The sequence below is a fragment of the Pinus tabuliformis genome, chromosome 8, assembly GCF_031772625.1.
Source record: "Pinus tabuliformis cultivar Carrire ecotype Pingquan chromosome 8, CPIR1, whole genome shotgun sequence".
Taxonomy (NCBI): Eukaryota; Viridiplantae; Streptophyta; class Pinopsida; order Pinales; family Pinaceae; genus Pinus; species Pinus tabuliformis.
In genome coordinates this window covers 1,566,133,036-1,566,159,345 of record NC_142294.1, presented here as the reverse complement: position 1 = coordinate 1,566,159,345, position 26,310 = coordinate 1,566,133,036, and the positions used below count along the sequence as shown (strand labels likewise).

The window sequence follows — 26,310 nt, the reverse complement described above, 5'->3', positions numbered from 1 at the left end:
CAAGTCGACTTCACTTAACAAAACTCAAGTCGACCTAACCATAAAATGGAGACACAACTATTCATGATGATCATGTCAGCTCATTTACTATGGACATACCACTATATATACAAACCTGGAAACTTCGCATTACACCAATTCAGAACCTCGCATTTCAAAGAAGTTTCAGTGATGACGTCTCAGTGATCACAGTAAAGTATTTTCGGTGTTACTACAACTTTGTTGCCATTTCAGTGTTAGTGTATTTTAGTGTAAACTACAGAAATGAAGTCTTACCACAGTGCCACTGTATTAGTAGAAGAATTCGGTGTCATGTTATCACAAGTCTCAGTGTGGTGAAGATATCGATATTATCTCAGCGAATTAAGGTTCGGTACAAGGTCTGATGACAGTGGTAAGTTTTCAATGTTGCAACAGAAACAAGGATTCAGTACCCTCTCAGTGACAAGGACTTGGTGCTCACATAGTGACATGGACCAAACTCATAGATGAAGGATGACTTGATGGAGGGAGTCTAGTCTAGTTCGTATGGGTCTTGGTCGTCTCATCTTGAATCTACAGAAGGAAGAATTTGTGACTGGGTTTTCCCCTCGAAGCGGGTTTTGCCCTAGCAACATGCCTATATCTTGTGTTATCTTCTATTTGTTGCTTGGCATTAATCGTGATGATAAGGAAAGATAATTAAGAGAATGAATACTAATAATGAAAATATCTCAAGTCAATGTCATTACGAGGAAAATCATTTAACTGCCATCTATATGGATTTTCCAACAACTTTTAGGGCTTCGCGGGGCTTCTGGTCATTTGGAGCTTCCAATCAATGCAAACTTAGATGAATATTAAGAGAGTTCAAGGATCGATGCAAGCATCAATGACAACACCATTCAACAAATGAAACAAGGGCTTGTACACTAATTAGGTCCCAAAAGAAGTTAATGACAAACAAAAAATAAGAAAATGTTAGATATTCGAATAAGATAAAATTCTGATCAAAATTTAATATTAATATTTTTATGTAGGCATCAAATGGGTTTATCTTGGGTAGTTGGGAGGAATGATCATTATCAGTTGAGAAATCAAGTGCATAGAACTTAATCTTTATTTCTCTTTCCTGATAATTACTTGTGAATGTTTAATGTCTTATTATTAATTCTCAAGTGTTCTTCATCAAGCAATTATACAAATGTCCAGTCTTTCAAGAAAAACAAAGAGACAAGAGACCCCCAAATTAGGTTCCAAACCAAAGCAAAACCCCACAAGGGGGAAAACCAACAATCATTCTTTTATAGAATCATATCAAAATGAGATATCCTAGAGCCCTCAAGTGCCACCAAAATATCAATTCCAACCCCCCTCCAAGTCACCTTCAAGAATCGAAGTCAACACAATTCAAACCTGGTCCAGATCTAGGCTTCTTTTGAAATTTCGGGCTTCTTTTGATCAAAGTCCTGAAATTTTGGATCTGCAACAGAGGGGTCGAAAATAGGTTTGTAGTTGCCTAAGAAAACTTGTCCTCTTACACAAACTTTATCCTCCACATGTGCAAGATTCTCTCTCTCCTTTAATTCAACTTCATTTCTCCTTTATTGGTTCAAAAAAGAAGCTTCTTGCATTGTGCTTGAATGTGTCTCAAATAGGTCGAATCAGTCTTCCATATATATCTATCCAATTTGTCGAATAGGTGGCTCTTGGAAGACTGGGCCAACTTGTTCCAAGGAGGATTGACTTGCTCATTTGGTGGACTTTGACTTAAACAAAAATTCAAATGCCTTTTTTTATAAATGTCCAAATGGGACATGACTTAAATACATTTTCTTTTGACTCACAATGATTTTGTTTTTTACTCTTTTGACTCTATAAGCATGAAGAACATGCTTTGACCAAAAATAATAATACTGAATACAATAAATACATCAAAGGTTAATTTATATTACATTATTAAGACCAACTCTAGTTACAACTTCAACATTATCCTCCCCACCTAGGTTCAATTTGCGCAAATGAAGTGTTGAGCTCATATTTGAACCTTTTTGTTTTACAGCCTTGGGCCCTAAAGAATATCTCAACCTTGCCCACAGGGTGGAGAGTGAGGTGCTTTGTTACATGGAAAAACTAAAACTAAAAAAATCAAAAAATAAATTCATGTAGAATAAAATGCTAATCAAAATCTAACATAATTGCTCTGGTTAACATTAGATATTATTGTTAGTAAATGACTAGAGTTATGCAAGAGGCTAGCACCACATCTAGTATCTAAACATTTAAATAAATCCTTTATCCTCTAATTCCTTTCACATCCTCTCAGAAAATGTGAGTTCTTAGTATATACATACCTTCAAGAAGTTTGTTCTTGGCTTCTCAACTTTTCCACATAACTTCTCTAGTGGCATCTCATCTTGCCGTATCAATAGCCTCTCCAGTAAAAAGTTGAGAACCAACTTCTTCATAGTATATACACCCTGAGAACTCACTAAGACTTGGGAGAGGATTAAAAAAAAAAATACTAATGATTTCTCTAAAAGGAGAACTCCAAACTTAATAATAAAACATTAATGTTGTATCGAACTTTTAATGCTATCCTGACTAACATAAGATTCTAACATCAAATTACAAACATGTTTCATCAGTTTCACATCTCAGTCAGACTTTACTATTTTTCTACTGAAATGGTTAGTATGTGCATTTGTTTTATAAAGTCTTACATGTTGAACACATTCAGACGACGTTTTAAATCCTGATTTCAAAGTTGAATTCCCACCGCATTTTAATTGGCCCTGTGTATTTTGATGAAATTGGTTCATGAATTTGTCTCACAAAAGTGGAGTACAAGTATAATGCACATGGTTGATATTTTGTTGCTACTTCGATGTTTGAATGTTCACAAACTTGTGAGACATTATTACAGCCTGCAACATCAAAAAAATTTGAACACAAACACTAATTAACAGAATAAAGAAGCTACGAAAGCCTCAAGGAAAGGGCACTCAGGCATTGCTAATTGCACAAATTCTCATGCCAATGGTTAAAAAAAGCTTCCATTAAAAAAAAAAACAAAGAAAAAAATAATCTATCCCAAAAAGTTCATTCATGAAACGAGAAAAAAAGATTATGTAACATGGAATCTAATACTTCCATCGTTTATTATCATACAATAGCACAAATCAACGACTGCACAAATCCAATGGACAAATTTAGATGTTTGAGTATGTAAACTTCTTGAATCAACTCTTCCAAGTCAAAGTTGAATAGAGCTCTCAGGCGATAAACAGCATTCTTTCTTCTCACTTGGCATTTTTCGCTGATTCGACCCTTATAAAAATGCCGCTGAATAACCCACAAATATAAGCTATACATAAGCTATAGATTACACACTGAGGCACTGAATGAAAAAATGATCACTACTACACTGAGTCCATCAATTGCAAAAAAAGGCCATCTTCAATCAGTTTACCAGTGGTATATGATCTTTAATTACTTATACAGTCCTAATAAATGGGATCACCTGGACACATTTGAAGGATGACGAGATTCATTCTGCAATCTCATAATACTGATGCGAAATTTTCCAAGCTACTGGACAAAAGATGCTAAAAGATCTGGACCAAATTCAAGGTTGCCACGCTTCAGAAAACAAGATTGGCCTTTTGTCCATAAATGCGCGTTAAAAGCCTTGGAAAACTCCTATATATACCATTTTATAAGGTTCTGTGCAAATGCCCGGAAACTGAAGAAAATTTCTCAACTGGAGCCGACTCTTGTAGTAAATACGCAGCCTGAAAGCAGTCTGCAGCTTTCTGTACACAGCCTTCCATCTTGTGAACCATTCCTAAGCCGAACCAGGCCATGTGATTGGTCGGCTCTAGCTGTAGAGCATCTGTTAGAAAGCTTCTAGCAGGGGGCAATGACTTTTCTCCAAGTTGTCTAAGGACTGAAGCTATAGAAATCATACTCGGTACATGATCAGGTTCAATTGCTATGGCATTTGAAAAGGCCACCAGGGCTTCTTTGTATAAGCTTTGGCCTTCGTACAACAATCCTAAAAACATATTCAAACACTCCTGTCAGATCCCTACAAAAGCATTGAAAATTTCCCTTTGCAAAAAAGGCTTCTGCAACTTATAATTAGTCGACTTCGTAGTGATATTTATGATGCATGTTGTCTTGCAATGGTTTACTGCAACTGAACAACTAATTGTCTTGATTGTAAATGACAACTCCTGTTCTAACTTGTACTAGAAATAATTACATTAACAATCTACACTGTACAGTGTAAATGGTCCTAGATCAGTTAACCTTCAGAAGTGGACTATGTTCAATTTCTTATAGTCGCATTGAGTATCTTTTCGTTAAAATAATTGAAACAGGTAATTAGATGGCATTTTTAACTCCATTTCACGTGTAGGGCTCATCATGTTCTTTTCATTAAGTGTTCGAAGGTCTAAAAGGGTTGTTATATGAGAACGGTAATACTGATTTGACGTCAGACTAGCTGTCAATTGGTTTTCATTGCAAAGGTTTCAGATTATGTGGCAGGGTGATAGCACCTGGCTACTTGCAGGAGAGGACCGTAGTAGACTCACTATTGGATATAGAAAAGCATTCCATGTCTTAAAACATCAGTGTAAGATTTTTTTCTTTTTTCTTGTGTGTGTTCTAAACAAACAAATATTTTTTTTTTGCTAACAGGACTACACTTTTTTTCCAAAAATTGGAAAATAAAAGAAAAAACATTGCATTCCAACAACATTTATTATGATTTATTTTCAACCAAAGACAACTTACAAGACTCCACATTTTATCTCTAGGCCTCTTGTTTTAACTTACAAGATGCACTAATGATATCAATGTTTTTCTCCCAAATACTTTTTTGATATGGTGTATAATGTTCTTGGCGTACAAAACAGTTTTTTAAGTATAACACCTAGAAGTTTGTAATATTCCTAATTGGAATTTAACAGCTAATACCAAGCAATGGACTAGGAACAATAAATACATTGGAGCTCAGACACAATTAAAGCACCAAAATATCTAACAACACAATCTGAGCCATTTTATTAATTTTATGATAAAAGAGCACATAAATGAGCTGAGCTTTTGGAACCTGGGCTTGCTATGCACGCTGAGCAGAACCTGGAAAAATGGCCCGAACCCAAGTGTTAGAAATAGCCCAGGAGTGATCTGTGCACTATCCAGAAATACTCTGTTATTGGCTGTCAGCTGGAATGTTGATCTTAGGAATGAATACTCCTCAGAATGCTCTAACGATTTAGCTCTGAACTCCTCTCCCAAAACCCAGAAAAACCCAAAAATGGTTTAGCCCAACTCCAAGCCAAAATTGAGCCCACCAAGTGATGCAAATTCCCTAGCTAACTAGTAACTAGCAATTCGCCCTGCTATAAAAAATGTGGATTTCAGGCTTGAATATCGCCCAGAAAATTCTAAAAAAATTAGTCGGAGACTCTTCTCAATAAACCCAGAAAAGGTTTGGGCTAAATCCACCGACCCCCGATGTCCCCCTGTTGAAATATGTAGTTAGATTCGGTCTTCATAAATGTATTTAAGTCACAATGAAATGTACTTATCAAAAGAATGAAGAAAATATTTTTATCATTATTATTATGACTTGTTAAAGCACGGGTTTCATGCTTGGGTCATCTTGTTTTAGGTCAAAGTCCCCATTGAGGACTTCTAGGATTTATTTTAAGTCATTAGAGTCATTGTCCATTAAAAGAGACCCTTCTTGGGCTTTTGAATCATGTAAAAAGAATTATTTTTTAGTCAAAAATGAATTTTGTCACCTCCACACCAAGTCAGCCTCAAGAAGATCAAGTCGGCCTCAATAAGGGTAATTCGACTTCACTAGAAGGCTATATGTACAAGGCAGTTCGAATTCATTTGGAGCAACTCACTCTCTCTCTCATGGTTCAATATCTTGAAGATGGAAGCTAGGAAATGTGAAGTTGAAGAAGCGCTGGAAAGAAACTGGAAAGGAGTGCGAGATTTTGAAGGAAGATATAAGACACCAAGATTGAAATTTTGGGCCATCTATCTCTCACTTCTGAGGAGTATCTATGGAGATTGAAGTTTTCTTTGTCTAGTCGAAGTTGTTGTTGTTGCCGCTACTGGGTCGAAGCTACTACTACAAGTTGATGCTGCTAGGTCAAAGTTGCTATTGAAGGGTTATCATCTGCAAGAAGGATTAAGGGCTGACTTGGTGTGGAGGAAGTATTTGTCTAGGTCAAGAGTCTTGGATTATCTCGAGAAACTATTGAAAGAAGAATTGTTGATTGGGTTTTCCCCTAGATAGGGGTTTTGCCCTTGCAGTCCGCCTATATATGTTGTCCTTGTGCTATTGTTTTGGTAATTGATCGATGAACTAAAATATAAAAGAATCACAAGTAACTGTCTATATAAGAAAATATTTCTGTCTTTTTTATTTTCTAACATGGTTTAAGAGCTAAGGTAAAGGAGGAAAAAGACATTTTGAAAATCTACTGGAAGGAGTCTAAAGGATTGAACAAGAGATCATATAAGGAGCTCTCATAAGGAAGAAGCTCACTATCTTCAAAGACAATGTCTAATACAATAAAGAGTGAGAACAAATTGGAAAGAGCATCAAATTATAGGGCATGGAAGAAAAGAATTGACCTCATTCTTGAAAAGAACAAGGTCTTGGATTTGGTTAAAGGAAAGGTGAAGCAACCTACCGAAGAATCCAATGATGCAGACAAAGTGAAGTATAGAGAGTCACAAATATTGGCTATGACACTGATGGTAGAAAGCATAAAGGACAATCTTGTCCCATACTTTTCCAATATAGACCATGCTCAAGAAATTTATGAAGCTTTACCAAAATTGTTCACTATCAAGTACATCGGTCAAGTAGAAAGTATGAAGAATGAATTAAGGGCTGCAAATATGACAAAGGATGACACTATGGCTTCCTTCTTTGTAAGGATATCTAGAATTAGAGATGAACTTCAAGCCATCGATGAAATTGTATTGGAAAAGGAGCTAGTAATTACTGCATTATTGGGATTGCCACCTACTTGGAGTTCCTTTGCTTAAGGTCTTAACAGTTTGAAAGAAGCTCCTACCTTTGAGCAATTATGGAATGCTTGCACCCAAGAAGAAATGAGAATCTCATTAGTATCCAACAATGAAGAAGAAAAGGTTTCAAATGCATACTCTGCTCTCACAAGAAAGGAAACTCCAAGAAGTCAAGAGGGCCAAGAACGAAGGTCGACATGTCCAAGATAGAATGCTACCAATGTCACAAAATGGGTCACTATAGAAGTGATTGTCCTGACAATCTGAAGAACAAGAAAAGAAACAGAGACCAAGCCAATGTTGTTGAAGAAGGATCTCCAAAGAAGAATAAGCTCGAAGAACTGGATATAAGGGACTTACACTACTAAGTCCTTTGATCTAAGCCTTAGTTATTTCATTGTTTGATTTCTAGTATTTGTAGGTTTAACATATTTTTGGAAAAACATTGTTTTATTTGTTTTTATAAGGTTATAGGTTTCCCTCAAGCTTGGAGGGAGCCCTCACCAACCTCCAAAGATAAGTATCTTATTACCTTTTTTCCTAAGTCACCTGACACGAGGATTCGGGATTCGTAGGATTCGGAATTCGTGGTGTCGGATTCGAACACGTTGACCCCCGGGAATAGGACACGTAGGATTCGTTATATATTATTTTATTATATATATATATATATATATATATATATATATTAAAAATTAGATATTTCTTACACAAATTTTAATTAATGATACAAATTTATTGATTTCAAACATAGATCTTCATCTATAGCTATTAGCATGCACAGTACATACAAAATTCAAATACATGTCGGTGGTAATGGTCACATAAATCATGATTCATAATTATCATGCAATATATGGTTATCTTTCAAAATAATTTATTATATTAAAATAAAAATAAAATGAAAATGATTGAACATCTAGCCTTGCAAAGCGAGAGGAATCTAATGAGTTGAAAGTTCCGCAAATATGCACTGACACTTTGGTTTTGTTCTGTCAAAATTGTTTATTATATTACAATTTCTACAAATATTAAAATAAAAATAAAATGAAAACGATTGAATATCTAACCTACACAACAAGAGGAATCTAATAAGTTCAAGGTTCCGTAAACATGTACTAGCATTTTTGTTTTTGTTATCTTTCAAAATCGTTTATTATTTTGCAATTTCCCACAAATATTGCTCCGACGAGTGTCCTATGGGATTTAGCAGTGACAATTGTTGAATATCTGATCAACACATAGCTAGGATGCTAATCAACAAATAAACATTTTCACAATTAAAAGAAAATGCTCAATAAGTTCGACCACCGAGTTGCTACAGGAAGGAAAGATGAAATATTTAGTGAGAAAGTGGCCTCGACATAAAGTCATGTGGAAGTGATCTTTGTGATCCGTGTAACTCAGAAATACAACACAATACATGCTCCATAGGAATCCGCATACAAATTGGCATCAAGATTGACAAGGGCACAAGCCAGTCCGCCCAATATTGAAGAATGCTTTACTCCCTTAACTCCTTGCGGAAAACCCTTCTCCACTTGCCAACAGCTCACAAAATGCTTGCCAAATGAAAATATGCATGGCTGTAATGACCAAATGTGGCGTTTTCATACCTGCGCAGGTCACTTTTTCTGCCTAGTGAGTCCTAGAAAACAGGACATGATTTCCAAAATCGTGACACGCTAGGGGATTTGACGTGTCAAAATAGGACACGACGTGTCATGTTTTTTGGATATGAATTTCGAGAGAATCGTGTTGAACACGACGGATTCGGATTCGTGGGCCCTATAGAATGAATCCAGTTACTTAGCTTTTTTCATTTTTAGTTTTCCTTACTTATCTAGTTTTGCTTGAATTTTATACTAATCACATTTTTGTTCATATTTTCCTTGTTTAGGAAAAAATTGCTGAAGACTCAAGGAAGAAGGCCTCACGAGACAAAGCATTGGAATTACAAGGTTTGTTAAGAAACATAAGGTATGTTTTGAACTACAAGTTTTGTGTTCTGTTCATATTCTTTCTTGATAAACTATTAGTAACATCATTGTGTCTAGCTTTCTTGAATCTTAAAGATTCTTGATTGGGTGATTCATCATTAGATAAATCTACCCTCATATCTTTGATTACTCTTGTGGAACCATAGAAAGGTTCTCTGTGAAAAACCCTAACTTAAGGGTATGTCAATGATTATGTATGAAACCCTAACCTACTTAGGGTTATTAGAAAATGTTTGATGCTTTGATGATGTCATGTTTGGGGTTTTGGTATGGTTATGAAAACCCTAACTTGTTAGGGTTGAATGGTAGTGTTTGAAATCCCGAACCTTTGAAGTATTGATAAATTAGGGTTTGTTGTGTTATGAAACCCTAGATCATTAGGGTTTGGTATGGTGTATAAGCATGACCCTTATTTTAGAGAATGTCCTAGGAATGAAATCCTAGGTATATATGTGTTTATCGAAACCCTAGTCTGATCAAGTTTGTTATATGTTTAACTTTAATATATTGATATTTGTGTCATTGGGTTTGACTAACACATGTTATGATATGCTTGTGCAAGATGATGAAGTCCTATATATACGTGTTGACCTAATTGTTGATGGTCATGAGTCCTAGGGTTTGGAACTAAGCCCTAGTTGAAGTTTGATTCTCTAGGATGATAATATTTGTGTATTCTAGGGTATTGTAACTTAACGTTAGTAGAAGTTAAAATTGCTTATGTATGATGACAGTGTGATAATCTGGGATTTATGAAAAGTTGATAAAACCTGAAATTGTATTACCGTTGTTGAGAATTAGTAAAATCTAGGGTTTACAACAAACCCTAGTGGAAGTTAGTCATGTTGTTACTTTAAACTGAGCTGTGTTTGGTTTTGATTGTTAAAGCTCGTGTATGAAATCTAGGGTTTTGCACAAAATCCTAGTAGGAAGCCTAACATATGAATTCTAAAGTTGTTAGGTGATTTGTTGAATTATATTTGTTTGAATTGATTTAAGGGTTTGCTATATGCTATAAAAGAGTTTGTCATATCTCTAAAAGAAATATTGAAGCCCTTGATATAATGAGATTGATACCTTGATTGAGTTGTTAATGTGATTTAGGGTTTGTAACAAAACCTGGGCAAGAAGTTGAAAAATAGTAGTAAAGTCTCTTGCTGATCATGTTTATAAAATCTAATGCTTCCATTATTGTATGATTCTGAAATAAGTTAACTTCATGGTTCTATAGATTTGGTTGTACTTGCTATTTAAGTTGTGCAGGTACATAATCTTCAAGATGGTGAAGATGCTCATAAAGTAAAATTGATATGATAAGCATGATGAAGAAAGTTATATGGTCATGATAACTTTGATAAGAAGGATGGAAGCCATGAAGGATTCTCCAATGTCGTAGAAAAGAAGTGGAACTCCCTAAGTTAAGAGGGAGCTTGGATGAAAGAAATCTCCCTAAGTTGAGAGGGAGCTTGGATGAAAGAAATCTCCCTAAGTTGAGAGGGAGGGCATATAATAGTCATGTTGAACACCTTGAAAGAAGAAAATTGGAGAATGTATTTTGAGGGGCTGCTGAAATGAGAAAAGTCGGATCTATGTAGAATATGTTGTTGCATGTGAAGTAGGAAAAGAAAATGTATGATTGAGGAATCTTCTGTCAAGATTCATTTGAAAGTCCTACTGTGATAAATTGAGAAGCAACATCTAGTTGTCTGGAAGACCCCAGAGGTTTGTGTTTACTTATGTACATTTGAAAGTTTGTTATTGATTGGGGTTGTGTTTGTACAGGTAAATCTCTCTGAGGTTTGATAGCATGCAAGTTACACGAGAGAGATTTGTCACTGATCTGTTTGATTGGGAAGGATGTGTTACCGATTGGAATAATCGGGAAAGTCGAGGCTTTGTGTGTGAGACACATTGCATGGGAGGACATCTGGCCGACACTTTGTGTTGATGTCTAGTTACCGAAGTAGGGAGGGTGGTGTTGGTCATAGAGCTATATGACCTCGGATACGCGCCTAGATCCCTAGGTTGATGGTTAGCAAGTAAGCATGAGAGAGGCTCAAAGCTTTAGTCCATCTTAGTCCCACCTGGATATATTGCCCTACTAAGAATCTAGTCCATGGCATTGTGAGTGCCTAAACTGTTGAAGGACCTCAAATAGATTGCCCTCGTCAGGAATCTAGTCCATGGCATTGCGGTGCCTAAATTATTCATGGTTCATGTGTTTTGAGATCTTCCTTGTACTTGTACTTATGAATACCTTTCTAGTTAAGAGGGAGAGTTGAAATATGTAACTAGGTTCGGTCTTCATAAATGTATTTAAGTCACAATGAAATGTACTTTTCAAAAGAATTAAGAAAATATTATTATTATTATTATTATGACTTATTAAAGCATGGGTTTCATGCTTGGATCATCTTGTTTTAGGTCAAAGTCCCCATTGAGGACTTCTAGGATTTATTCTATGTCATTAGAGTCATTGCCTATTAAAAGAGACCCTTCTTGGGCTTTTGAATCATGTAAAAAGAATTATTTTTGAGTCAAAAATGAATTTTGTCACCTCCACACCAACTCGGCCTCAAGAAGGGTAATTCGACCTCACTAGAAGGCTATATATACAAGGCACTTCGAATTCATTTTGAGTAACTCACTCTCTCTCTCATAGTTTGATATCTTGAAGCTGGAAGTTGGGAAATGCGAAGATGAAGAAGAGATGGAAAGAAACTGGAAAGGAGTGCATGATTTTGAAGGAAGATAGAAGACACCAAGATTGAAATTTTGGGCCATCTATCTCTCACTTTTGAGGAGTATCTAGGGAGATCGAAGTTTTGTTTGTCTAGTTGAAGTCGTTGTTGTTGTTGCTACTGGGTCGAAGCTGCGACTGCAAGTCGCTGCTAGGTCGAAGTTGCTATTGAAGGGTTATCATCTGCAAGAAGGATTAAGGGTTGACTTGGTGTGGAGGAAGTATTTGTCTAAGTCAAGAGTCTTGGATTATCTCAAGAAACTATTGAAGGAAGAATTTTTGACTACATTTTCCCCTAGATAGGGGTTTTCCCTGGCTGTCTGCCTACATCTATTGTCCTTGTGCTATTGTTTTGGTAATTGCTTGATGAACTAAAAGATAAAAGAAGAACATAAAGATAAAAGAATCACAAGTAATTATCTATATAAGAAAATCTTTCTACCTTTCTAATTTTCTAACACCCCCAACAAGTGTGAATTACCCAATTTGGCCAGAAAATGCCCCCACATAATGGAATTGTTGTAGGATGCCCAAAATATGACACTAAAAGCCTCCCAAATGCCTGCAAAGATCCCCTCTGGAATATTCCTAATTTATCCAACCCAAATTTCCTCGGAAAGAAGCCACCTCCTACTTCTACGCAGACTTGAGCTTGTGAGCTCTACGCACTATCAAAATGAGGGGAAATTCGTCCAAATTCTGACCTCACTCACTACCCTACAAAATGATCCAAATTTCCAGCCTTAACTATGAAGAATGTCTTAGCAAAATCCTGGAGTCCCCAACCAACTGCAACTGCTCCAAATGTTGTGCCACGAACTCCTTCCCGGAGCGGGAAATGCACATAGCTAGGAAAACTCCTGCAATGAAGCTCAAGAAAAGCCCTGAATTGGACTCCCAAATTACCTCACCAGGGAGACACTCGAAGTTCTCTGAAATGAGGGTGGAATTCTGCTTGGAATTCCCGGTGTTAAACAACACTTTTCTTCTTGTGCTAAACAACCCCAAGAGAAGATGAAAGGTGAAATATAATAATCAAAAGATGATTAGGAAATGAGTCCATCCTCCTTTTACAATTTCTCCCCATGTTTCTAGACTCATTTTTTGATTATTATTTTATTGGTGGGGGCCATTTTCCACTAAGTGACTTTTGCCTTCATTTTAATAAAATAAAAATTTTCTGCGAATCTCCAATAAAATAATACTTGCCACCTTTCTCCAAAATAATATTGGTTACTTAATATCACAAAACTTAGGCAAAATTCCCATGCTCACAAAATTGGGGATATTACAGTTCTCCCGCCAAAAATTGCTTGTCCTCGAGCAATGCTGGAACAAGCGCCCCCTTTGACTGCTAATCACCACTATCATCACTAGTAATACCAAGGTCCCAAATGTGCCACTGATTCAGCCCCGATCTCTACACTGTTTAATCATGAAGGAATCTCTCAATACCAGGATCCCTAGGCATCCTGATCAATGTGAAGCACCCCTTGCTCCACTCACTATCCAACGAGGTATAAGCTCCATAAGCCCTTTGCATACTATCAATAAGTAGAGCACCATGATAATGTACGACTCTGTCCAACTCCCCATGAAGTTGCCCTATCAACTAGTCCACCTCATGCACACCAAGAGTAAACTCCTGAAGATACAACCCAATGCCTATGGGCATGAAGTCTCTCCCGCATGAGCTCCTCCTAATATCCTTCTGCCCACCAACCTACCATGCTGATGAAGTCCCCCACGCCATCAGCGAGTCACTGAAGCCCAATGGAAAATCTAAGTGATCTCCCCCTATAGCATCCAACTCATCCCTAAAGGTTGTTGAGTTGTCTAGTACTGTGATGCCCAAGTCCCATGCTCGTCTCAGAAAAGCACCACCATGATGTCGTTGTGCCACTCTCACTCGAATAGGCTGCCCATTGTGTGCACACTACCTCCTCTTCCCCTGAAACCTAGAGGCGAAATATCGATGAAGTCCAAGCTCATTCTGCCCAAGTGTTTCTATGATGTCAATATCTACCTACCCATCGCTAGTCTTGATCCTGAGCTACAATTGAAGAAACCTGCCTCGCCAAACAATGGAGGCCTCAATGATCCCCCACATGTCAACCCCAAAGTGAGCTAGATCACCCTCTACTATGGTCCTGCTCCTCACGAGATGGAATGCCCTGTTAACCAACTGAATCCCTGGATCCCCTAGCCAGACCTACTGCGACATAGCTCTAAAAACTACTGGAATCCATCTGTGCCTTGTACCTAGTCCTGCATGCAACCAACATATAGGCCCCATATATCATGAACTAATCTTATGCATGCTAAACTTCCCTGTGCCTACCACTGCGTAGTATTGATGACTGTTGGAAGCCACAAGTGCCAAATAACAACCCCCTGAAGGCAGCCAATAGAAGGGTATCTGATACTCGCAACTGACTCAGTGTATGCGAACCCGTCCTATTCCTGCCAACCATCACCACTAAGTCTGTCACCCGCCCTCTCGATAATGTGCCAATACAATGTCTGGAGGTCGAACACATACTAGAAAGCTACCTCAGCCATACACGGTATCCTCCACTCATGCATGATCCTGACATGCCCTATGGAAAGAGTGACACATGTCTCCCTCGTGATCAACACCCCAGGCGTAGGCTCGCTAATGAACGATATGCCACCCCTGTAGATGATCACCTCATCCCCCAACCTAAGGTTGTGAACTCATGCGTTGAGTGTCCTCCCAATATCTTGAGTGAGCTCACTGTCCCCCGCTGCTCATGCCCATAGTGTCAAAGGACAACAGCCAAATCGTCTATGCCTGTAAGTGATGTATAAGAGGGACAAGCGTGTGAAACCACATGGATACCATCGAGTAGCACTCATCTACGTCCTTGTCGATCCTAGGTGAACTACACCCAAAGGTATGCCCGATGTCTCTATGCATAAGTCTCCCTGGAGGCAACCCTCCAAGACCTCGCTGTGTAGCACCATATGCCCTGCATCCCACTGAGTATCCCTGTACTCCTTGACCTGGCACTATACCCTGCGGCCTATCCCTGTACACCACTAGATACCCCGTGCTACTGTTGTACCATCCTGTACTGTCTCGTATCCTACCTGTGTCACTGTACCTGGCACTCCCCATGTGTACTCGATGCGATGTGAGTCGCTCAATGCAAACCAACATGCTACATCAAACAACCATGCATCTCCATGCTCCTCTGCAGGCCACTGCTCATCACTGCATACCTCTATACAACATTGGATGCTAGGTTCTAAAATTGGGTTTGTATGCATCAAGTCACATCCCTCTGCATAACACTAGACTCTACGACATATCTTTGTGCACCCTTGGGTACCACTGCCTACTGTCGTACCACCCTGTATCATATGCCATCTCGCATGTGCCAATGCATCCACCACTCTGCTAGTAATCCCTCCACGATGTGAGCTATATCTCCTCATCTCCCTAGATAGACCTGAGCAACCTAACTCCTCACATGCTAACGTGAATGACACTACTAATCCTATCCTCAATAGCTCTTGTGTCCAATATACTAGTGAGAGAGCATGGTCTCCATACAATACCCTATCTGGTGGCTTGTCGATGCCACCTCCTCCTACCAACTCTTGCCAGAGTAGGCTAATCATCCTACAATCCCATGTACGCCCAACATGCCATGACAACTCATGAACTCTACCTACTTCCTTGTTAATCCATCCTGTCACTAGTGTTTTCAGGAACTTTGGAGGGGATAGGAAAAGGTGTGTGTACCCAACTGCCGAGTCCATAATGCAGCTACTACCATCACCTACTGACTCCATGATGTAATGGAGAATCCCACTTGGATCCCAACAATAGTCTAGCTAGCGAGCCCCTCTGGTAATCCATAACCTCTGTTGATCTATGACCATGGATGCATCTAACCTCCTAGCTAGCTCCACCAAATACCAATTCATTATCTCTCACCATCCAATCCCAAAAGAGGGATCGAATGTACAATCCCCTGTGTACGTAACAAGCCCTCCATGTTGGTGTTGTGCCATACTCAACTCAAGCTATTGGCCCCTGCTGACCTGTTCATCCCCTATGATCTATTTAGACAACTCCGCCTCTCTCCATCCAATGCACAAGGGTGAGAAAATAATGTTGCGGACCCCGTCAGCATGCCTCTAAAGCGAATTGTGCTGGAATCCCAACTTGTTCTCTCTGCTCTGCCCCTAGTCAATGTCTAGCCCCAAGGTTGGTTGTGCATCCTCCATCACGGCCTCAACTTGAGCCTCTAACTGCTCCTCCATCGATAACCCATCATATAAAACATCCTCACCGATCAGTTGTAGGTGACTGTCGTCCAGCAACTCTATCATCGATCTAGGTGCCTCTATACTTATCGACTCCTCATCAACGGTGGCGATGTCTCCCAGCACCTCATCAACCTGTTGTGCACTGTTATCACCTAAAAACTCGGTCACGACCTCGGATACCTCAACAACGGATGTCACCTCCTCAACAGTGGACACCTCTGTGTCTCCTGGCACCTCGTCAATGGATGGCCCTATGGGTGTATGCTCTACTCTTTCCCCCAAGGTGTCAATTGGTGCTATCAAAGAGGTCTCCAACAATGGTGATTCTTGCACCACATTGGGTATATCGATATGCTCCTCGCCATCCTCTGTGCCCTCAGCATCATGCTCAACCTCCTCGTCAGGCTCCTGATATCTAAAGTCGGGCCCCCACCAGCAAAAGCCCCCCCTAGTCTTATCCTCTAACTGTTCCTATCCTTCCTACTCCTTTTGAGGAGATCTGGTGCCCTGATTCTATCGACTTTCCCCATATGGTGTAGATGGTTGCACCCCCACGGCCTGCGCACCTCTATAGTGTCTCTGTTGTAAGGATGAGGATGGATTTGGTCCGTCACCTTCCTCAATTGGGCCAATCTCTCATCGTTCCAGCAGATTCCACCCCAGAATTCCTACATATTGAATCTTCCTTGAGCCATGGGTTGTCTATGGTTTAATCGTCACTATGCATACATGCCCAAATCTCACATGATCTAGTTGGCTACCCCACAGCTAGCCAAGATCGTGGCTCTAATACCACTGTCATATTCCTAATTGGAATTTAACAACTAATACCAAGCAATGGACAAGGAACAATAAATAAACTGGAACTCACACACAATTAAAACACCAAAATATCTAACAACACAATCTAAGTCATTTTATTAATTTTATGATAAAAGAATACATAAATGCGCTAAAATTTTGGAACCTGGGCTTGCTATGCAAGCTGAACATAACCCGGAAAAATGGCATGAACCCAAGTGGTAGAAATAGTCCTAGAGTGATCTGTGCACTATCCAGAAATTATCTGCTACTCGCTGGAATGTCAATCTTAGGGCTGAAGACTCCTTGGAATGCTCTGGAAATTTAGCTCTGAACTCTCCCAAAACCCAGAAAACCCAGACATAGTTTGGCCCAACTCCAAGCCAAAACTGAGCCCACCAAGTGATGCAAATTCCCTAGCGAACTAGCAATTTGCCCTGCAATAAGAATGTGGATTTTAGGCCTGAATATCGCTTAGAAAATTCTATAAAATTAGCTGGAGACTCCTCTCAATAAACCCACTAAAACCCAAAAAGGTTTTGCGCTAAATAAAATCCACCGACCCCCCAGTGACCCACAACAAGTGTGAATTACCCAATTTGGCTAGAAAACGCCCCACAGAATGGAACAGCTGTAGGATTACCAAAATATGACACTGAAAGCCTCCCAAAGTCCTGCAAATATCCCATCCAAAAAATGCTTGATTTCTCCAACCCAAATTTCCTCGGAAAGAAGCCACCTCCTACTTCTACGCAGACTTGAGCTAGTGAGCTCTACGCACTATCAAAATGAGGGGAAATTAGTCCCAAATTCTGACCTCACTACCCTGCAAAATGATCCAAATCTCTAGCCTTAACTATGAAGAATGTCTCAGCAAAATCCTAGAGTCCCCAACCAACTGCAACTGCTCCAAATGTTGTGCCACGAACTCCTTCCGGGAGCGGGAAATGCACATAGCTAGGAAAACTCCTGCAATGAAGCTCAAGAAAAGCCCTAAATTAGACTCCCAAATTACCTCACTAGAGAGACACTCGAAGTTCTCCGAAATGAGGGTGGAATTCCGCTTGGAATTCCCAGTGCTAAACAACACTTTTCATCTTGTGCTAAACAGCCCCAAGAGAAGATAAAAGGTGAAATGTAATAGTCAAAAGATGATTAGCAAATGAGTCCATCTTTTTTTTATAATTTCTCGTCATGCTTCTAGACTCCTTTTTTAATTATTATTTTATTGGTGGGGGGCATTTTCCACTAAGTGAATTTTGCCTCCATTTTAATAAAATAATAATTTTACGCCAATCTCCAATAAAATAATACTTGCCACCTTTCTCCAAAATAATATTGTTTACTTAATATTACCAAAATTAGGCAAAATTCTCATGCTCACAAAATTGGGGATATCACAAAGTTAGAGAACCAACACGTAATTTCAACATTGCATTCTCAATATTACATTAATGATGTATGAGGCTTGGAGCCTTGGCCTTTAGGAGAAACTACATGTAAATACCCTTGCAAGGGAGATCAAACAATGACAATTTTGTGCCTGAAAGATCTTGACGTGCATATGCTTCAATAGTAGCCTAAACTTGTGTTAAATTATAGCTACTGAAGTAATATCTTAAAATCAAGATATGACTCCAAAGTTGTGTCTAACAAAAATGGATGGTGAATGAAAGGTCATGTTCATGATGGAGTTTAAATGTGAGTCACTTTCAAATAATGCAACAAATGATATTGCATGTCAATATTTTGTTGATGCTTGTAGTTCAGACAGGTACTTCCACACAGGTCTAGTGTCAGGCGTGTGGAAGTCATCCAAAAGGACCTTTCTTAAACTTTGGGAATTCACTTTAACTAAAGGAATTATTAAAGTCAGTTATTTTTTAATTATTCAGTTAGGAAAAGTCTAATAAAGTTTTAGTCAATTACATTAGTAATTTGGACCTAATATCAACCATTGATCTCATGTGAGGTGGGATCTAATCTCCAGTAAGCCAATTTTCAAGTTTGTACTGTAGATCAGAGCAGATCTGTAAATCAACAGTAAATATTGTGGGTGCTTGAAGGACCAAGCACAATTCCAAGGACATTTGTTCATATTTAAAAAATGGCAGCCGCAAGTCTCAGGCAAGGCTGCTTGGAAGCGGGAGTGGAAGTGGGCAGAGTAAGCAGACGCGGGAGCAGAGAGAGACAATTTTTGGAAGCTTCCAAGTCGGGGGCGAACCGGGAGCAATTTTTATATATTTTGATGCATATATGTCAACAAAAGCATGTAGAATGATGAATTAATTATAAAAAAACATAAAAATATGGATTAAACCATATAACATCAATCATCCAGTAGTTATAATCTTCATCAACCACAGATCCACAAGTTACAACATCTTGTTGAAGTTTCTAAGTCTACCAGTTAGAAACCCTCCATGCACTTTATTTCATTTATTCCTATCTACTTGTTTTGTTACTTAACAACTTATTTACAATGTAAATACTAAAAATAAACACTAGTGCATGCTCAACATATTACAGATCAACAATTGAAGGAAACAGAAACAATCACACCAAATGACACCGTTATTTTTGGACCAATGTCCCCGGAAAAACCCAATGTGGGAAAACCGGTGCAGTTATCTGAGGGTTTTCTTATTAAGCAATATCAGAGTACAATCTGGGTGCCGAAACTAGCCTACCCAACAGAGAATTTCCTTGGCAGTAATACCTCTCAATTTGAGACAAATTTCCCGGCTGAAACCCTGGATAATCCTTCCGACAGCTCCTCAACACCAATCTTCCCCAAAAACCTCAGCATCTACCCTTTCTGGACAGCATCATCCCCTCTCTGCCCAGCGCTGGCCTTGTGTCACCCCGGATGGGTCTGCGCCAGCGTTTTGGCCCTCTGCGTTAGCAATGATGGCCTCTCTAAAGCTCTCCGCAGCTCCTGGCTACCTCTAAGTGGCCCTGCGTGAGCTCTGGCTGCTACTGCATCACTCTCCCCGGTTACTGCACTGCTCTCCCAACACTATCTCTGCCTCTTTGTTCTTCTGTATTCAATGCCCCTCAGCTGCAACTCCCGATCACTAATTCTATCTCTCTTAGCAAACCCCGCTCTAGAGAATAGAATCACTGATCACTCTGGTTTATTCTCCACGTGTCCCTCAAGCATCCTCTTATACTTTTCTCATTGACATATCAACGACCGAGATTAAGTCCCTAATCAACGACGAAGATTAGATCTGGCTTGATCCATGTCTTTTGAACCATCCTAACACAATTTTATATTAATCCAAATTAATATTTTAATTTCCTTAAGTTTAGACTTAGGGACTCCATTAAAAATATTTATTATTTTAATATCTCTTGAATTGTTTAGAATCTTCCCAAACCCTTTCTGGGTATTGGGGATCTCATGTGCCCCAACCTCTCCACCAAATTTCGTGGCTAGAGCACATCCGATGCTACCCCAAATCAACACATATCGACTCACGTCATGTTGGGTGTGGAACCTAATTATCTTCCTGATTCGGAGGTTTTGTTTTGGTCGGGTTTGGATCCCAATCCCTAACGAGGGGATGTGGGGGGGCAATGGGGTCTAATATTGTAATTTTTGTAGTCAATCTAGACCATTCATTAGGCAGAAGATTTGACGGTAGAAATTATGTTAATTTAGGGTTTTCTCCCTAGCAGGAAACCGTCCATTTGTATGAGGGAATTGAACTGCAGTTGGGTATTATTCTATATCTATTCCTATCTTTTACTAGCACTTGATCACAAGTTTTGACTCATACAGTCTTATTTTCATCACATGGCATAATCTTGTAGAGATGCTTTCTTACACAAGTATATGAACTAGTGTAGGTTGTTTTACAATGGCAGCATGTAAAATTTGTTGTTCCAACCAATGTTCCACCAAGTCTCCGGTGCGGGGAGATGCGGGTGCGGGGAGACACTCAGGGGGGACATATGGGAGTACCCTCAAATTTTAGGAAAATTTCGGGGTGTGAGGGCACATCGAGGTATAATATATATATATATATATATATATATATATATATATATATATATATAGTGTTGCGAAAATCGCGAGATAACAATAAAAAATCACGAGTTTTTGAAAATGTCGATTGTTGCCCGATTACTACGAAAAAAATCTCAAAACATCGCGAAATTATTGCACTAACTTCAAATGATCGTGATAAGTTCGTAATAATCACAATTCAATCTGACATTATCGTGGGGGTGGCGGACAACAGGTTTTATAAGGCAAAAAATGGATTGTTTTCAAGGTTTTTAATGGTTGTTTATGTTCTCCTACACTAGATCTAGGATTTTAACCAAGAATATTCTTATTTTATTGAGAGGGTTGTTGAGCCTAGAACTCTATATAAGAGGCTCCCTCTTTTGGCTATTTTCGTTGTTGATTGGATAATTGAGAGAGCATTTGTTGAAGACTCAAGCATAAAATGATTTTTCGGGATTTCTTGGAGACTTTCTTTTTCATGTTTGGCTAATATTTTGGTGCTTCAAACTTGGAGTTAGTGTTGATTCATTTACATGGAAAGGCTAGCTACTTAGATCCACTAGATTAGTGCATCTACTTAGATCCACTGGATTAGTGCATCTAATACTTTGGAAGGAACCTAAAGTGGTATCACCCTCTACATTCCTTACCTATTTTAGGATTGGTTTAACAAATTGCATTTTATCTCTTAGGAATAATTGCAAATTTGTTATTTCCAGTCCTAGAGTAAAATCAAGTAACTAGTTGGAGTGACACCATGTTATGAAACTAGCTCAAGAAAAGATAGAAAAGATAGATCAACGCCTTAGAATTCAGCCTCTTCGAGGGGGAAACCTCCTTTACATTACATAAATGAACAATTCTTGGATGATACAAATGACAAAACCTCCTTTCTATATATAGGAGTCTAAGGAGTCACAATATAATCCAGCCGACCTAACAATAATAATATAAAGCCACAAAAATAATAATAGAGGGATTCTATGGGGCACAGAAATAACAACATGGGGGTAATAGGGGCACAACAATATAAATAAGGGGTATACCTACAATAGTAATGGGGTAATCACTAGTATTATAGGGACCCAACATGCCCCTCTCCTTCAAAAAAGTGTTGTCCTCAACGCTTGAGTAGTTCTGGATACTTCTGCATAAAATTCTCATCCTCCCATGTGGAATCTTCAGCGGATAAGTTCTTCCACTTGATAAGATACTCTGAAATTGATCGATTTCGTAGCTGTCGAGTTCTTGTTTCTGTGACTGCTTCCGGTTCCAATATAATTTTTCCTTCCTCGTCAAGTTCTGGCAATATTGTTTGAACTGGGAGCTTGTCGCCTATAACCTTCTTTAAACATGAAACATGGAAAACTGGGTGCATTCGAGAAGCTGCAGGAAGCTCCAATTTGTATGCCATAGTACCAATCTTTGGCAACACCTTGTACGGACCATAATACTTTGGTGATAATTTATTATCCTTCTTAGCTTGCTTTAGGGACATTTGCTTATATGTTGTAGCCGTAGGAATACCCAATCACCTACATCAAAACTACTTTCACTGCGATGTTGATCTGCCTGTTGTTTCATTCTATTTTGTGCCAACACGAGGTTATCCTTTAAGAGTTGGAGGACTTCTTGTTTAAAAGTGTGCATACTTGGTAAGTCTGTCAACTACCACCATGATGACACTCTTTCCCTCAGACTTGGGTAAACCTGTGATAAAATCCATTGAAACCTCCTCCCAACGTTGGCTTGGAATGGATAAAGGTTGTAATAGACCTGGTGTCTTAATTGTTTCAACTTTATTTTGCTGGCAAACCAAACATTCCGCCACAAACTTTTGAATATCTGATTTAAGGCCATCCCAAAAAAATTCCTTCTTAACCCTGTGGTAAGTTTTTAAAAATCCTGAGTGCCCTCCTAAGGGAGAAGTGTGCAATTCCATAAGAATCTTTTGTTTTAGCTGGGAATTCTTACAGAGGTATAAGCGATCTTTGTACCATAACGAATCATTTTTCCAGCTAAATGTATCAGAAGTACTGGAATCTTGTTGTAGCTTTTGAATAAGTGCCCACACTTCTTCGTCGTTCTTCCATTCCTCCCTTGCTTCGTTTATCCAATCTGGTTGGATAATAGAAATGGCACAAAACAATGCTTCCACATCCTCATCCTTTCTTGAGAGTGCATCTGCCACCACATTTTGCTTCCCTTTTTTGTAGATGATTTCAAAGTCATAACCCAACATCTTTGTGACCCACTTTTGTTGTGCGGATAATCTTTGTTCTAAAAATTATTTAAGGCTATCATGATCCGTTTTTTCCTTGAAGTGTCTTCCCATTAGGTAGGGTCGCCATTTCTTAAGTGCATGGAGTATTGCCAACATTTCCTTCTCATAAATAGCTTTGCTTAAAAACTTTCCCTTGATTGGACGACTTTCAAAAGCAATGGGTCTTTCATCTTGCATTAAAACAGCACCAATTCCATTTCCTGAAGCATCACATTCCACAATAAAGGTTTTTGTGAAGTCCGGTGTAGCTAAGACCGGTGCTTGGCACATTGCCTCTTTAAGATGTTCAAAGGCCTTTGTTGCTTCCGGAGTCCATGAAAATGCATCTTTCTTCAATAATGTTGTTAGAGGTGCTGCTATTCTCCCATAATTCTTAACAAACTTGCGATAATACCTTGTCAACCCAAGAAATCCTCGCAGATGCTTTATGGATGTGGGGATTTTCCATTCCTTAATGGCTTTAATTTTGCTAGGGTCTACCTTAACTCCTTCATGAGATACAATATGACCCAAATATTCCACCTCCTGGACTCCAAAGAAACATTTGGATCTTTTTGCATATAATTGTTTCTCCTCCAATAGTTGTAGCACCCTATCAACATGTTCAACATGATCCTTCCAAGACTTGCTGTAGATTAGTATATCATCAAAAAATACTAACACAAATTTTCCAAGGAATGGTTTGAAAATTGAATTCATCAAACCTTGAAATGTTGAAGGTGCATTAGTAAGGCCAAAAGGCATGACCAAAAATTCATAATGACCCTCATGAGTTCTAAATGTTGTTTTCGGAATGTCTTCAATCTTCATTCTGATTTGATGATATCCCGAACGAAGATCCAACTTGGTGAAGTAAATTGATCCATGCAATTCATCTAGTAATTCATCAATGACAGGAATGGGGAACTCATCTTTAATAGTGAGCTTGTTGAGCTCCCTATAATCCGAACACATGCGCCATGATCCATCGTTCGTGTGCACCAATACTACTGGAGCAGAGAAAGAACTTTGACTTGGTTGAATTATACCAGCCTCTAGCATTTCTGCAACCATACGTTCAATTTCACTTTTTTGGACATAGGGATATCTGTACGGCCTGATGTTTGGAGGAACACTTCCTGGAATCAGATGAATAGCATGATCATGATCACGCACAGGTGGGAGACCTTTGGGAGTTTCAAATACCTTGGAATGATTGTCCAGGACTTTTTGGAGATCTGGAGAAATAGATGATTCCGATGTGGAAACATCTAGCGAACATAATTGTGCAATTACACCTCTTTGCTCCTTTTTTAGAAGCTTTGTCATACCATTAGAGCTGATTATCTTTCCTGGTTTCCCTGCAATACCCCTTAATTCAACTTCCTTTCCTTCCGTAGAAAATTTGATGAAAAGTTCTTGAAAATTAAAAGCTATTGTACCCAAGGATTGTAGCCATTGGACTCCTAGTACAACATCAGCACCTCCCATTGGAATGGAAAGCATTGGGCTAGTCAATACATATTCTCCCATGGATAACTTGATATTATGGCACCTTCAAGAGCAATTTATTTTTCCTCCATTTGCAATCATCACTTGACACTCTGGTGCTGGATATAGGAAGCTATTCAATTCTTTTGCTACCCTACAATGAATAAAATTGTGGGTGCTTCCTGAATCAACCAACCCTATTACCTTTTTCTTCCTGATTTGTCCTTCGATCTTGATGGTTTGAGGAGTGGTAATTCCTGCCAATGCATTACAAGATATGGTCGGATTTATTTGTTCTTCATCTAGGCTTTGTTCCTGGAGTATATCTTCTTCTTTTGACCTTTCTTGCTCCTTTTCTTCTTCCTCTTCACAATCTATGTAGAATAATTTCTTCTCAGCACACTTATGACCTTTAGTGTATTTGCTATCACAACTGTATCAAAGCCCTTTTGCTCTTTTTTCTTCCAATTGTTGTGGTGTCAACCTTATAGGTTGTGGAAGACTAGGGGCAACAACACTTCCGTCTTTATAGTTGTGAGTGGTATGCTTCCTGGTTGCCATAATTTTGCTTTCCCTTTTTCTTGCTAACCTGAATGCCTTCTCTAATGAATCAGGTTCCCAAAGGCGAACATCATGTTGGATATTATCCTTTAAAGACCCTATGAACACATCAATCCTATGCTCCTCTGGAATATCTTTTACCCTTATGTTCAATTTTTGGAACTCCTCAATGTGCTCCATTACTGAACCCTTTTGTTTGAGACTTATCAATTGGCTAAAAAAAGTGTTGCTTTTTGTATCTTCATAATGTGCTATCAATTCTTTTGTAAAAATTGCCCAAGTGATAAATTTTTTACGAGAGCAAAGCCATTGATACCATACAAACTGATTTGGTTCCAAATATACAGTTGCCATACGTACCTTTTGTGTGTTTTGCACATTATTGAGATCGAAGAACTGCTCCATCTGTAATATCCATGTGGCGGGATCCTTGCCATCAAACTTCCTCATATCGATTTTTGGAATATGGTGGGTCTTCGATCCAACATTAGAGTCTATGGAATCATGATTAACATTACTTTTGTTCACATCATGAGTTTCCTTTACAACCTTTTCACCATTAGTAAGTATTTCTTGTAGAAAATTTGTCAAATCTGTCTTCAAATCTGCCATGTCTATCTTCAAATTTGTCTTCAAATCTACCATGTCTCTCTTCAAATCTGTCTTCGAATCATCCATCTTAGCTTCCATGCCCTTTATCTTAGATTCCAAGCCATTTATCTTAGATTCCACGCCATTTATCTTAGCTTCTGTTAGCTTTTGTGAGCGTGACATTTGTTGCACTTGTTCTTGTAATTTTGATATATCATGTAGCATTTCTTCTTCTTCTTCATGAGTCATGCTAGAGCTTTCAGGTTCCTTACTAGGTGTTTGCATTTTCTTTCCTCGGGGCATCAGTTATCGATAATAATGCTTTACTATGCCCTTTGAATTCCGTTAAACCAAGCTTACACAAAATTAAAAAAAAAAAACTACACACCTTTTTTCACTTTATAAAAGCCTGATATTGAATCTGATGTATCTCTGTAATTTTGGATCATCTAGTTCTGCAATTGTGACCTGTAGTAGCCTTCTGCGTCCTCTT

At 38.7% G+C, this 26,310-nt stretch overlaps 1 protein-coding gene across 4 annotated transcripts in view; it reads right to left on the bottom strand.

Moving 5' to 3' along the window:
- Window positions 1-3,116: 3,116 nt before the first annotated feature.
- LOC149241998 (protein NPG1-like) overlaps window positions 3,117-26,310 on the bottom strand; it is a 230,287-nt gene continuing 207,093 nt past the window's right edge. For all 4 annotated transcript variants that reach the window (XM_089374106.1, XM_089374108.1, XM_089374107.1 and 1 more), the window contains one exon: window positions 3,117-4,036. In XM_089374106.1, the coding sequence (XP_089230232.1) occupies window positions 3,696-4,036 (341 nt within the window). In that variant the 3' untranslated portion in view covers window positions 3,117-3,695. The remainder of the gene's footprint in view (window positions 4,037-26,310) is intronic.